The following is a 16247-nucleotide window of genomic DNA, read 5'->3' on the forward strand; positions in this document are numbered from 1 at the left end:
CTGGTGCTGGACTGTAGTGTATTCAAAGCACATCTTTATTGCAATTGGAAACAAAGCTTGGCACCATTGTTGCTATATTGACCCAGAAACAAAAGCAAATTCTTTTAAACAGCAGATTATATTATCAGTTTCCTTAACAGTGTAATCTTCAGCCTCTCTCTGCCACTGGTAGCACATGTAATAGAACTTAAAACTAGCCAAATGTACCTTGGGAGTCAAAGTTAGCCCTCGCTTTACATGTTTATGTGTACAGGCTTGTACTTTTTTCCTTTTTATCACAGACAGGTGTTTATCTTTTCTGCTGATGCTTCAACCAGGAGCTCAGGCCCATCTACACAGAGGAAGTGCTCAAACTGTGAGTCGTCTTTCATCACATATAAAGAACATCTACCTATGAAACAAATAGCTCCCCTTGCATCACAACCCAATGATCCCTCAAACTATTGTTTTGTACACATAATCTACTTTAAGATCTTTTAGAGTCTCAAACCCCTCAGTAGTCTCTCACAAATCCAGCACATTTGCCACCTAATACCATATAAAAGCCAGTTAAATCTGCTACAATTGTAATAAAAAGACAAGGGTGTGTTTCCCACTCAGGGCCTGGGGCTAAATCAATGCTTATTGTAGAAGATTAACTGTGTTTAATTATGAACTCAGAACTGTACTCGCAGAATTGATTCACACTACTTCTGAGAGAGAGAAATCCACTTGGAAGGAATTAAGACCGAGTCCTGCAGTTTGTGTGTGAGTGTGTGTGTGTGTGTGTGTGTGTGTGTGTGTGTGTGTGTGTGTGTGTGGCCTTGTGTTGAAACAGAGCAGATGTTCTCAGCAAACAAACTCAAATAAAAGAGCAGCATCAGCAAACAGTTTGGAGCTGACATACCCGAGCGAGCAGCATCCCTCCTCATTGCCTCGTAGTCATGCCAGTCGGTCCGACGCACACCGTCGAGTCCCACCTGGGCGACCTTCCTCATCTGATTCAACCCCTACAGGAACACGCAGAAAAAACCATTAAGAATTGCACCGTGATTCTTCAGCTGTCGGTTTGTCGAAATACACCAACCGCAAAACGCTACAAAGTTTATATTTATCACTCCAAAGCTGCTCATATCATCGTCTGGAAATCGAAGTTCAAGTGAGATTCTGAAAATTAAAGGACACACATGTAACAACTGTGAGTTGTTTACCCCCACACCCTCTTCCTCAGACACAAGGAAGCTCAGGCAGGCTGCAGGAGCACTGCAGGAGTGCAAGACGAGTGCAACATTGCAATTTGACAACGACAGGCAATGACGAGTCCCGCATTGCAAGTTGATCAGCTGTTTATAACTGTCAGCTGTCTGATGATGTAAAGTTCAGACCGTTACCCTGAAAACAAAAACCCACAACTCTGAAAATACTGCCAGCTTTCTGCCCACCAGACTCCATAAACATATTGCTCAATTTAAGTGTTGTAAACATCTACTCATTCTAAAAGATTAGTAATAATTTCTTATGATTCATAAGCAGACACTTACTCATTTGGCGAACATTTTGCATTAATTGTAACTCTAATTACACTGGGGCTGTGGTGTTGTATTTCAACTTTGCATGTTTCCTTAATCTCTGGTGACATACCATGGTCATTTTATGATTTATTACAGTAAATATATTATAGATTTCTCAATTTTTGTAGCAGCAGATGCATATTTGCTATGTGAAGATATAGTGAAGTAATGGCAGAGATTGAAGTCACACTCCCTCTGGGTGTGTAATCAGTGCTTCTTTGTTCTTTGTTTTGGTAGCCAGTCTGGCTGTGCACACATGTGCATCCCTCCCTGTTTACTTTCACACCTATTTCTGTGAATTAAGGAATTATTTCGACCAAACCAGAGTTGATGATTATTGGAGCAATAGAAATACTGACCAACATAGATTTTTTTTCCCCCATGTCTTGCAGCTTTGGCGATATAATGGCTGTTTCTGGTTAGACGAAAAGCTCTCTAGAGATCCTTTCCATAATGTTACCAGACACTAACAATCTGAGCCTGTAAGAGACAAAAAACAAGCACTTTTAGTGGACATGGTTTGATGGGTGAAGTTGCTTCCGAGGAAAACATCGCCAGTTTCGTGGCTGCCAGTTGAGTTTTAGAGCCAGAATATTTTCACATCTTACTCCGTGAATTACGACTTTACTTCAACCAAACCAGAGTCAGTCATTGTTGGAACAGTGGAAAGACTAAACAAGATGGTTTGTGCAAGTTTTATTTTGTTTCTGTCAAGTTTGAATGAAGCGTGTTTTATGATGATTTGCAAGGTAAAATTACTGTGATTTTTGTAAGATTATTGTATTTTTCTATGAAGTCTTTCAGTCTGAGATTCTGGTGCTCTATTGCAACATCTAGTGGGAGTAAATGATTCATATAGAACCTTTAATAGTTTTTTCTAAAGGAGCAGGGGTACCATGTATAAAACCCAGAAAAACGTCAGCATTATTGTCATGATAACAAAGGATGTTATGCCTTTAAATCTTGAGATGTTTCCTTGAAAAACTGAGAGTGAAAAAAAAGACAGAAAAAAGATTAAAAACGCTGGAGGAGACCAGGATAGTATAAACTTCCTCCATAAATATAATCAATTCAAAAATAATTGGTGCAATAAAAGATACAGCTCATTTTTTTCAGTAAATACTCACACTTGTACAAGATTAACAGATTTTATAACAACTTTATCTTCCTCTTGGCTGTCAAAATCTGCCAAATCTGTTTCATTTTTTTCTTTGTAAAGTGCTGCTGACAGCTGGCGGTTTACACAAAGGAAAAATGTGTTTTTATTTGTCTGACATCTAGAAAATAACATTCAATTTCACCACTGTTGCACACGTGCGCACGCACACACACCCTCATCACCATAAGCTATTATTCTCTACTCGGCATTAAAATGCAAAAGCAGCCATTTATGAAATTTTCCCCGCTTTAAAAAATGACTTTCGGTGACTCAAGATATTATAGGATCAGGGCACAACGGTAAATTAATTAGCTCCACGGGAGGATGCAATTAGCGAAATGCTGTTAATACAAACGACACGTCTGACTGCATGGAATACCATTAACCAGGCTGTTAGTTGATACCACGGTGCAGTCAAACAAACCAGCACGGTGAGCGATGGGAGTGTGTGTGTGTTCATGTGAATGTAAAGTGCCTACAGCAGCTGCTTCCTGTCTGCTTAACATTTCAGGCACAGGCAAGCTAATCAGCCAAGGTGGTAGATACTGTATAAAACAAGAATAAACACTGTGCCAATATTCCAATGCAACTGGCAAAAACCATGATAATTAAAAAAAATAAATATTAATGTAATGTAACGTAAATAATCCAGCACATCTTAAGCATCCTGTATGCTCTTAAATAATTTCTCTATTTCTTGTTTATCAGTTTATTTGGTTGCCTTTTCACTGTCCATTAGGTGTAATTGCATTTTTTGTATTATTTTGTGAGCTATGCACAGACTCTCCTGCCACCTCCCTACACTTGTTGTGAGTAACATAACATTATATAACTTACGTATGTAAGTTTCACATGAACCCCCGTCTCCCGCGTGAAAATTCTGTGTTGTTCCCTTGTTCTTCAGACTACATCAGCTGACTTTGATGGCATCTACAGCGTCACAGTCTGAAGCATAAGGGAATGGAGCAAGCTGCTGTATTTGACATGTTGGGAGTGAAAACGAGATTTAGAGCAGTGATTTATTTTTGCAGCCTTCAATTCCTTTGTGCACTGGTTTTGAACATACATCATTTTGTCACTTTTCCAGCATGAACACACTTCTTTCTTAACATGCATAGAATTAGTCATGTATTTGGGACACAGCTAAAAGTCTAAATCAGGGATGTCAAGCTAATTTTAGTTTTTTGGATCACATACAACCAGATTTGATCTCAAGTGGGACAGACCAGTAAACCTATTGCCCCGGTAGAATAAAACAATATAGGGTTTGGGTTAAGGCTTACAACACAGATGAGGAACAGCCTGAGAGGTCTTCAGAAAAATAACTGCAATTTTAGCCAAAAAAAAATATATATATCAGGCATAGCAGTGAATTTTATTGTAAAATTAGAATTAATGATTTGTCTGCGATTTTCACACTTTGCAAAGTCATCCAGTTGGTCAGATCGGACCTTTTGACAGTCCTTGTTTGACGGTCCTGTTCTAAATATTTGCTAATGACTAAACAGTTGCAACATGGTCAAGATTTTGCTATTCTTAAAGCTTTGCCATTAAGTGGACTAAAAATGTAAATAGTACATCTGAGGATAGCAGCAGCATGCAACCAAATAAAAACAACTAATTCCTATATATGTTAAAAAAAAAAAAATACTGATTACATGCAAAAAATGTAACTACAGTTGAGTTTGAGATGATCACAGACAGACAGTTTTGAAATACAGACTGTCTGGATTCATTGCGCCAGAGCAGGCACTTCAAATACAAAGCTACAGACATTTTAGCTTAATTAATTGTGGAAAATCAGCATCCTGATTATTCAGTGCCATCTCTTTTAAAAAAGAATCAGCGGCTAATTATTTTGATTGGTGGTGTTAGTAAGTGGTCAATTATGAATAATTTGTTTGAGGAGATCATTGAACCAGAGCAGCCGCTGCTAACGCGCTGCAAGCTGCAATGAAGGACGGAGAGGATCACAGATATCTATTCAGCATTGATTTGGGTCTGCAAGAACAGCAGCTTTCCTCGCAAGATTGAAAGTGAAAATGGTTGTCATTATTTTCTGTTTCTGTTAAACCTTTTTACAACCCCAGTTCCAAAAAAAAGCTGAGGCATTGTGCAACGTAAATAAAAACAGAACAGGCACTAGACTGGCCTTCCTGCAGTCCAGATCTTTCTCCCACTGAAAATATGTGGTGCATTTAAAATAAAAAATATGACAATGGGGACTCCAGACTGTTGAGTTACTAAAGTTGTATATCAAGCAAGAACGGGAGAGACATTCACTTTCAAAACTTCACCAATTAGAGTCCTCAGATCCCAAATACTTACTGAGTGTTGAAAAAGAAAAGGTGATGGAATACAGTGGTGCACATGCCAACATATTAAACATTAAAGAGCTTGTCTTTGTACTGTTTTTGACTGAATGCAGGTCAAAAAGAAGTTGCATTTTGCATTTGCATCATAACGTTTTTGGAATCAGGGTATTCTTCTTAAGTAAAATGCCAGTTGTCTCTCCATCCTTCTCTTCTCATTTTGCTTCATATTTTCTCCCCAAGTGTCATACCAGGACCTGACATGAAGCGAGAGTCCATCTGTGTGTTTCCAACTCAAACGGGGCGACCGTGCCAGCAGATGTAGAGGACCTTGCAGAGAACAAACAGCCAGGGGAATTTAACTCCCAGAAAAGCTGTCGTAATCACTCAGCACTAATGTGCACGAAATGAGACTGGACACCACATTAACCCAGCATTCTACTGGAACATCCATTTCCTTCCCACCATAGAGGCACATTCATTTTCATTCAATTCATTTCACTTCAATTGAATTCAGTTCAGTTCAGTTTGAATTTACTGTCATTCTGTGTCAGACCAGAGCACAGCTAAAGGGAGCACCTTTTCTCTTGAGGTTACAGAAGGAACCAAACTAGAACAGATGAATAACAAGAAATGCAGTACAAGAAATCAAAAAAAAATCCAAGACATACAAGACAAGAAATGTATATATATAGTGCAGTCAGTCAGTCTAATGTCAGTCCCTCAGAATTCAAAGAGCTACAAGGTTTTTTCCAGAGCCGTCTTTGTGCATGAAACTTCAATCATTCAAGAAAAATCCATTGCAGAAGAGTCAAAGATTAATTCCTACAACCACTTTTAACAAAACCCCAACCAACTAACTAATGATTGATGATTTATCTTTCTTTTACTGGAATAATCCAGTGGGTTTTATCTTCTTGAAAGATGCACTCTTTGTATTCTATTCAGATTTTATTTAATTTTTATGAGTGGGCGTTATTTTTCATCTTATTTTACAATTACTTGATTAACTAATTACATTTTATTACCCTTTTTTTTGACTCACTTTTGGTAACAGATAGCAATTGCGTTTTCCATTGCAGATAGTGACCCTTTAAGTAGGCAAGATTCTCAGCTAATCATACTGTAACCTTGCAGCTACCTTACTAGCAATATGTTTAGAGTCACTGTGGTTTTACGTACCGTTATACGTACCACTTTTACATATCAAACTATGTATGCTGTGAGGTGTATTTCAGATCTTTCACCCATTGCAAAGCTGCGACCATGGATCTTCTGTTTGAGCGTTCAACTGAGCTTCCAAGTCGTGTGATGGGATATTTCCTTCCTTCTCAAACTTCAACATGTGTGTATCGCCATCACACTGTGGGAGCTTTTAACTGGCTCTGAGTCTTAGATATTTTTTTAGAGTGTGTGCTAAACCATCATTTCGTTTTCTATCTCACGCTGCCTCCCCTGCGTCCGCCATGCTAAACAAAACTCCCAGAGTTGTCTGACCCTTTCTCATTCACTCAACACTTGAAACAGATCCAATTCAACTAACAAGGCAGGTGGGGTAGGATTTCAAATAAAGGAGTGAATCTACACTGCCACACGCCTGTATTGTGTAGGATCAAGTGCATCACCAGTACCCACCTCTTAAAAGCTTTAGTCTTGTCTTTGTGTTGCTTCCTCTGCCTCCCTGCTGAGTACTCTGCTGCTTCCTTCTTAATGGCCATCATCACAGGGACCAGGCTTCACGCTGCCACAAACAAATTTTCTGCTCTGGGCACTTTTCTACTCCATCAATATTCAAGGTGCAGCACAAACTAGCTAATAGGGCATGACAGGAGCCACACCATGAACCCCGCAGCCCGTGTTTTATCTCCATCAACTGTTCAATCATTAATTACAAGGCAGCGAGTCAGATAAGTGACAGGCCTCAGCGGAAAATCATATTTTATCGAGAAAAACATTCAGCTCTCAGCGAAGAGACAGAGAGCGAAGTGGCCATTTTCACCTGCATGACTGATCGCTAATTAACTTTCATGTTGCCTTTTAATGGTCCGTTCATCTATTCATCTAATGTGTGCTGCTTACAAAATATCTGTCCCCAGGTGGGGATAAACATTATGAGTTCCACTTTGAAGTCTTTTAATGGATTTGTGAGTGTGTGTGTGTGTGTGTGTGTGTGTGTGTGTGTGTGTGTGTGTGTGTGTGTGTGTGTGTGTGAATGTCTGTGTGTGTGGGGGGGTCAAACAAACTGACATATTGTCAAAACATAAAGAGACAAACTCTTTCAGCACCATGGACAGAGACAGTCCCCCAGACAGCGACTGTCCAATCATAGGTTAGCATCCGTAACTAGGCTTGAGAGTTTGGAGGACCTTTGAAAATGGCACTGGAAAACAAATTCAATGATAGTGATGACAGCTGAGAAAGAAACAAGATTCTGTAAACCCAAAGGGGTTGCAAAAATGCTATCCTGGCAGGAGGAATCAAAGTTTGAATCCTGACCATCAGTTTTAGTGTAAAATCTAGAAAATCTAAAAAAAAAAAAACCCAGTACTTGAGTCAAAGTATAGATACACCTGGTCAAATATTACTCAACTACAAGTGAAAGTTGCTCAGTCAAAATTTTACTTGAGTTAAAGTACTAGAGTTTCAGCTTTTATTCAAAAGTACAAATTACAAGGTACATTTTCTAATATCAATACATTCTAACCCTATAGAAACACCTATAAAAACTTTAGCATAGAAATGCAATCGAAAACAAAAAGGACAGCTGTTGTCATTTTCTGACATAACTGTATTAAATATTGGTTTCCTTCTGTGAGGAACACAGCGTGTGAACAACTGCATTTTAGAAAAGTAAAAAAAACACCAACAGCTGACTTCAAAGCTTTGCTTAGTCAAAAAGTAACAACATCCTTCCTAGAAATGTAGTGAAGTCAAAAGTACAATGTTTGTTTGTAAAATGTAGTGGACTGAAAGTCATAAGTTTCCAAAAAAAACAAATACTCAAGTAAAGTACAGATACTCAAAAGATGTACTTCATTACTGTCCACCACAGGTAACTATGGTGGGTGGAGCCAAACAAGCATTCAGTTGCACTTTATATGAAAGATTTACCCTGCTGCACATTTTTGCTGCACTCTTCTCCACACTCCTTCTTCTTGACGTCTACTAACTACATCATTTTGTCTCCCACTGGTCTCTGACAATGTCTTACACGTCGTACCTGACCAGACTTCAAAAGGTCTCGAACACCTCAAAAGCCAGTGAAAGCCACAATGAATGGAAAGGCCACGCTAACCTCTGAGGCACCACCTTTGCTGAAAAGACTCTCCTCTAATGGATTTATTTTGGCACAAGGGAGAAACTTTCTCCTGAGAAATAAGTGACAGCAAAATCAGGACAAAATGCCAGTGACCTCTGAGGTCTCACTTTAACCTTTTAACTTTTCTATGAAAGCACAGTGGTAAACTTAGCAGAGACAGAGGTTAGATTGTAAGGTTTTTAACATGGTGCCGTCCAGCCTCCAAATGCTTTGTGTCTTCTGTTTGAAAGCACCCTGTGGGTCTTTTCCGGGTAAACCCCACAGAGGTATTGTTTGTATTGCTTTCTGTATGTTATTTATCATATTGCTGTGTGTGCTGGCTGTAAGGCTTTATTACTGCAGTGAGAAGCATTCCCAGGAGCACAACTAAACTGCCAAGTCGACAATTTACAATAAATATTTAAACTAATGACAAGAGCGTTTCTCTGCAGAAATGAGCACGAAATCACAACATTGTACAAATTTGTGTTTTAATTTGTGAAAGAGCAGATGCACAGTATCTGTTGGTGTTTACAGTATGAGTCAGCCATGGCATTAGTAATGCCTGAGATAGGTTCCAAACCCCACGAGGAAGCATGCAAATTGTATGCACCCACGATACAATTATTATGAATACCCAGCATATAGACTCTACCTATATAAAAAGCCTTGTATATACTAGACGTGATTTATCATGCCTGACTTACAAAGTAATTCCAACCCCTTTACCCCCAAACTTATGTGAGCAAATACTTTTGGTTTAGGGAACAACAGCCTGCCTTTTCCTCAACAAGTCCTCCAAATTTAACAATGACAAATAGACCAGTGTTCTGATCTGACATCCTGATCGGCAGGATGTTTTCGTTAAATGACTACCTGAATAACGTTAGGGGGCCTTTAGGATCATGGATACAATAATAAACACTCATGCAAAGGCGAGGAAATGACGATGGCCTTGGTTTTAAATAAGCATGAATTTGCCAGTTGCCCTGTGGCTCATGACCAAACTTTCCCCAAAAATTTGTGTGGGTCTGTGAATCCATTTGGAAGTTATGCACCTTTTTGCAACAGGCCACTCCCATTACCACACCTCCTTTTAGCCAACTGGCATTACTCAAGCCTCTATGCCAAATCTTAGCTTCCTAGGACAAAAAATGTGGCTGCCAAAAGGTGGAAACAAATCTCCCGCGCTGAAGTTTGATGGCTTGTTGAGTCATCCATCCACCCCAACCTCCTTCTAACAAACATCAGCCCAGGTCCTCCTTTGTTACCGTCATGATTACTGCAGCAGGAGGGGGGCTTTGCTACATGGACATATATATCCTATGTCATCTCCGTTACTTGCCTGACATGCTGCAAATGGCCCATCAAAACACCGTCAGATCGCACGCCCCAGACTGTTTACTACACTCCATTGCTGCCAAACAGCTTCACCACTTGATAACTGTGCATTTGCTGTGGCTGCTTTGATACACAGTACGCATTGTTCAAGTTTGCTCTCTGCTCTAATGTGAAATGTTCTTATTTATAGTGTTTTATCATTATACACTGAAAATCATGCACCTTTTCAAAGTCTTCTTTAATTCTGGCACCACCTGCAGGACAAACTATTTACATTTTTGTCATCATCTATTGCCTATATTTAGTTGATCGTTCACAGATTGTGTTTATCTTAGTTCAAGTTGTTGTTCAGTGCTGTTTTTCCTATAGCATGTAGGCTAACTCTGACATGATGGGCAATGCAACAGTGTGGCACAGCAATTCATAGAAAAAAATAGAACATGGTTAATAGTAAAATAAATAGCTAAATAAATAAAAGAGCTAAGCTTTATGACACCTTTTGATAGCAGCTGATGGATCAAAGTCAATAGCAGCTCCCAAGGTTGTTACTCCTTTGCAAGGAACTGTTACTTTCTTATGCTGAGCACCCACTTTTGAACAGACACACTTTGCTTGTTTCCAGCTGCTTTCAGATCTGTAGTGCTGAACAATGACGAGGAGTGAACAAGGAGAGATAGAGGACTTCTATTGGTCTGCCTTTGTTTGGCATAGAGGAGAAGCTGGTATTACCAGCAGAGCAGTAAGTCTGATAAGAACAGAGCTGCCCATTCATTCTCTGAGGAGGACGAATCAGACCACCGTGGGTCAATACTTCCCTTTTCTGTTTCCTCTCCTCCTGTGCAGTGAGAAAAGGAAGCTTTTCTGTTCTTTTTTTTTCTTCCACCTTCCTGTTCTGTCAGATCACAGACAGATCCACCTCGAACCCCAGAGACGCAATTACCTGTCTTTTCTGTTCCACCTCATCCCTCTGCTCCTCCTCCTCCACCTTCACCCACTTGACAGACAAGTCAATCTGTGCTGGAGGCTCACAAATCCCCTGATGCCTCTTCTAAGAACAAGAAACTTCAGTGTGCACTAACTGACCCTCTCCTTCCTCAGTTCGGTGAGGGGCCCTGCTAGAGATGAATAAGTTCTGGGACTGTCCACTCATAAGTCCAAACACTTGCCAACAATGCTCTGTTGCTGTGTAGAACATACAAACCCTTTGGACTGTGCTTAAATTGGTATTTTTGCTTATTGTTACGTAATTTCTTGGCGTATCTTCAAATGTTTCACATCCTAAAAAATGTCCCACCTAAGAACACAACTACTGACTTAATCCTACTTCAAAGCACCACCTTGTGTCACCACATATTGTACCACACATAACCACAAATAATGATGTCATCATTTTTGCTGTTTTTTCAAACTTTAGATCGATGTAAAAAGGATCATACAAACAGCAATCCTGAGCATCCATTTTGGTGCAATCTTCTGGTGCCACCTTATGTTGTCACCATGTTTCGTACAGCATGTAACATAATTTAATGATGTCATTACAGGCATAAAACACAACGACACAAACGACAGAAGCCTTCAATCTCTGCAGCAAGAAGAATGAATGCTCAAGCTTGATATAAAAAAGGATCATGCAAACAACAATCTCCAGCAGCCATTTTGGGGCAATCGTGGTGGCAGTCGGAGTGGTGTCTCCATGTATTGTCAACATTTTTTGGACAGCACCCAGGGCAAAACGAGTCATCACAAGTGTTTAACGTGATGATCGGAAAGACAGACGATTTCTGTAGCAAGAAGGATGAATGCTCTAGCTACTGAGTTTTTTAAAAATTAGATCGATTTAAACAGAATCTTGCAAAACGATCTCAGTAGGGTGCTGCTGGCAGGAAGTCAGTTTTCATATTTATTTACTTGCCACTACAGGGCAGAAGAATTCCACAAATACTCATCTTTTTAAGTTATTGTGGCTAACATGATAGCAGACAATCCTCTAGTGACACTTCCAGCCACCAGAGCAACATTATCAGCACGCATGAAAGATACCATTGAAAAGCAGATAAGGTGCGTCTATATTAACTACACTTTCAGAGAAGCAGCACATGGAAACGCTCCTCTGGCTGAGCAGCCCTGTTGTGATACAGATGCAAATCCCTCTAGGCGTTCATTCTCCATTCTGTCTGAGCCAGACATGAGCTTGAGGCGGAGGACCTCCAGGCGGAGGCTCCTGCGGCGAGACACTCCAGACCCCCTCCCTCAAAGAGGAGCTCAGACAGGCCACTGCACAGTCCATTATCTCCCAAAAGGAGTCATTATCCAGAGTCCCGCTGAGAGGGAGAGAGCAAGCAGAGGACCAGAGAGAGGCCAGGACTCATGGAATCCTGCGCCCCCTGTGGTCTCAGAGTCCTGCTCAGATATTGATGGATTGTGATGTAACGCTGGTTTTACAAGATGTTTGGACCACCTGCTGTTTTCATGAAAAGACCAGAGATGAATCACGAGGAAGGCTGTCACTCTCTTTTGAGTTTAACTATTAAATCAAAGTAGAGATGGAAGATAAGGAAAGGGACACACAGACACTGTGGCATGGATTTTGTACATGCAGTGTTTCATTTTTTTCTGACTGCACAGAGGGCAATGAAAAACAGCCAAACAGTCCAAGTGCAGCTGCTCTTTTGAAAGGCGCTTGCACCCGGTGGCTTTTTTTGGCAGAGTGCAGCACTTTGAGCAAAAGGTTTAACTTTCTAGAAAATATCACTACAACCACCTATTTCTCATCCCATCAGTCACAAGAGGTTCATTTTAAAATGCAAACAGGCCCAAAAGAAGAGGAATCAACTATTGCAAATTGTGAACATATATTTGGATAGTGGTCACATCAGAGTGTTCAATATGCTCCTCTTTACATTTATTAAGTGCATTACCATTAGTAGCTGGTTACACAAATGTGAACTTACTGTAACTGTGTTTCCATCTAAGTGTATCACAAATTTTAACCAAATTTATAGTAAATCAGAGAAAGGAACTGTGAAAGCTTGTTTCCCTCCTTACAGTGCACATCTTAAATGTGACCAAAGGTCCTCTTTCTTTCTTTGCATTACCTAACAGTTGCCAACAATTCAATGCAAGAGAGCAGCATTGCAACATGGAGAAAAACAAAAAAAACTATGCAACTTAATTATCCATTTAAGGTCAGAAAATCAACAATCAATGCCAGTATGGCTATGATTTTGTGTAGGCTGCAAACACATCTCTGCATTGATGCAGATTCTTCTACTTCTGCATCTAAATGCAGTTGAGAAATTTCCACACCTCTGCTTGGCTGGTCTGCACAAAGACCCGACCTCAACCCCACCCAACAACTCTGGGATGAACTGAGCACTGAAAGCCACACCAAGCCAGGCCTTATCACCCAACAGCGTCGGTCCTTTCTAATGCTCTTGTGGCTGGATGGGGGAAAGTCCCCGCAGTAAGGTTCCAAAGTCTGATGAAAAGACGAAATATAGAGGAGTGGAGGCTGTTGGCTTTGAACTGAGAGGTTCAACAGCCACATGCGGGTGCAATCATAGGTCATCCACATACTTTTGACTGTGAAGTATATTTTCACTTTCTGTTTCTGCAGCTTCACTTTTTCAGCTGGGAGGCTTTGTTCACACACAGATCTATATGTGCATACACATATGGTAAAACAACAACAACAACAACAACAACAACAACAAAAGAAAACAATCAAGAAAGCGCACACCAAAAGGGACACACACAGTGCACAAATAAAAGTAAGGACCCAACTAACACAGTCTGAGAAAAGCAAAGCACACAACTGTACACAAACACACCTCCAGCTAGATGCACTCCTGCTATCACCTGCTAACAGACTGCACAGAGCCCCTGAACAATTTAAAGGTTATTAATAAAACCTGTTGGCGGATACAACTAGGAAACATGCAGATATCTGAATTCATACTCAAATTGCTGCCACTGAACACTTTGATATACGTTCACACTCTATTGCAAACATACAGAGTTTGTTTGGCTTTTAAGAGCCTGTACTGACCTGATTACTTCAAATCTTTAAAGCTTCCTTCCTTGACTTTTTATTAGACATAAAACTCCATGATCAAACTGGGTGCTGCAGGTGTTTTGTACAGGAAAACAGCAAACTTTACTTTCCTTTAATGGGTGAACAAGATGAGCTTCTGCAGTCCCTGACATGATTAATGCAATCAGGGAGCGCATTGTTTCCAAAAGTCTCCATTTCCAGACTGAAATGCAATCCCAGAGTTTTAAAACTTAAACAGGGCCAGCCGTGTTTCCTAATGTCCCCACTTTAGGGGTTGTGTAGGGTGGACACAAAGTGTAAACATAGTAAAACGTACGCATTTTAAATGAAAACATAGAGGCGTGGTTGCCATCCTGATCATCCCGGGTTGGTAGTGAGAAGAGAATGCATGGACAGACACTACTGCTACTAAGTTAGAAAATATGTTTCTTGTGTGAAGGGACCACTTAAGACAAATCTCATCGAGAATAAAAGAAATTCTATGCACCCTCACAAGATTTTGCACTGCCAACAATGGAACACAAAAACACATCATGAGCTCTAAGCATGTTGTGATGGACCAGCTGGGGGGTTTCAGTGGTAATTTACAGCTGTGTTGGCACTGCTGGGATCGCAGCGACCACTGGCTCCCATCCAAACTGATCTGAGCTGCTCAAATAAGCTCCTTATTATCATGTCTGAGGCGGACAAAGTCATGGGAATAACAGAAGCAAAATACTGTACGGTGGCGCCGCAATAAGCCCCCCACGACTCCCTGCTCCGCTCTGCCTGCACAGACCCGCTCCAAACTTCACTAATACACCGAGCATTTAGATGAGTAATTTCAACTCCTCGTGGGATAAATTTCACCTCCTCATGTAAAAAGAGAAATGCCAGTTGACATCATGCTAAAAACCTATAGATGTTACAAAAACTATGCATAACTTTTATACTTTGAGTACATTGCATTATTTCTTTACTCTTATTTGAATAAAGAAGTTGAATCAATATTTCTACTGTCACCAGAGTCATTTTTACACAAGCATCTGTATTTCTACTTGAGTAAAGAATGTGAGCTCTTTTGTCCCCTAAGATTACCATCCACTACATATTATATGGTCTATGCATGTGAGTTAAGAGGCAGATCACTGTTGCAGCAATGAAGGCCACCAAAAAAAGTAAATCTCTTTGTCAGTGTCAGTATTTTTAGAGCCACATATGAAGCTCTAGGTGACATGACAGACTAGCAGTGGTGTCAGTCTTCTCTTTCATGTGAATGTCTCTCTGTCAGCAGAATTCAGACCACAGATGACTGACTTGTCTCCGCTTGTTGCTTCTGAGCTCGGCTCCATTCGGTATTGGGCTGCTCCAGGACACCAGCTCACCTAATCCTCCCTCCAGCGTCGCTTCATACTGTACATCTCCCCATTTGAAACGGACTTCACTCTGCTCTGCTGGGCAGAGCCGTGCCGCGTTGTGCTCAGCCCTGGCGCCGCAGACAGGTCGCTCCATCCCTTCTACTACAGCGATCAATGGTTAAGAGGAGCAAATAAATTGGTTTAGCACAAAGAGCTGTCGGCGTGCTGCTGAGAGGCATTTAGCCACGTTGGTGTGTGCAGTGTGGGGGAAATTTACCCCAAGGCCATCTTTCCTTAAATAAGAGCACGCCAAACAAGACTTCTGCCTCTTCATTTTTTTACCTTGTTTCACAGCAAAATTTGGGAGAGTCTTGTATTTAGAATCTAATAATAAAATCAACTCACACGGAGAATACATAAAGTGCTTCTGCTCAGCTCTGTGTGGGATGAAACGCTGAACAATTTCACACTCCTGACCACAACTTAATCAGTGAATGGTTTCATATCACCGATTGCGAGGTGTGGTGAGAAGTTCATGCTCATCGATGAGTGCTTTTCATTCAGCTTATTATTCTTCCTCCCATTCTCACTAAGCCTTCCTCCAGCCCGACCCACAAATCAATCGAGGTCCAATTCCTTGAATGCATCAGTGAGTGGAGGAACAAGGATATACGTAAGGTTTTCTTCTTTTTTTATTTTACCAGATGGCTACAATACTTCAAAGTGTATCTGTTTAGTTATTGGTGTTATCTGATGGGTCAGTTAAAGGAATAGTGCTGACTGTTCCACAACAGTGAGTAAATCTATAATCAGTACAGGAGCTACAGTCAATACTTAATTATTTCTACACATTATAAAACAGTAGAGATGCTGTTCTTCGTGATTAATTGCAGTTTTCCTCAAAATGACACTGAAGTGAGCCAGGATGTCTGGCTTAGATTTCTTCCATCCTTTAATCTCCTCCTGGCATCTCTCTCTCAAATCCCCATTTGGAGGAGTTGAGAGCAGAGGAAGGGACAGGAATGAGGGAGGATGACGCCATGTTCGCCACATGCAAAGCACAGGGGAGTCCGGCATTGCCAGACTAATTCACAGATATAAATTCATCCGCAGCCTCTCATTCATTTCATTTTCCATTTCCAAGGGGCATTCTCGACAGGCACGGGCCAGAACGCCTCTGCCAACTGGACAGAGCC

General features: G+C 40.7%; 1 protein-coding gene across 1 annotated transcript in view; it reads right to left on the reverse strand.

Annotated features, from left to right (window-relative positions):
• Positions 1-16247, reverse strand: part of LOC146319448 (polypeptide N-acetylgalactosaminyltransferase 10-like) — a 96705-nt gene that overhangs the window by 71663 nt on the left and 8795 nt on the right. The window contains exon 2 of the mRNA XM_084730044.1: positions 887-989. Coding sequence (XP_084586170.1) covers positions 887-989 — 103 coding nt within the window. The remainder of the gene's footprint in view (positions 1-886; positions 990-16247) is intronic.

Source organism: Lutjanus erythropterus, chromosome 11 (genome assembly GCF_056507025.1).
Source record: "Lutjanus erythropterus isolate fLutEry1 chromosome 11, fLutEry1.hap2, whole genome shotgun sequence".
NCBI classification, from domain to species: Eukaryota; Metazoa; Chordata; class Actinopteri; order Lutjaniformes; family Lutjanidae; genus Lutjanus; species Lutjanus erythropterus.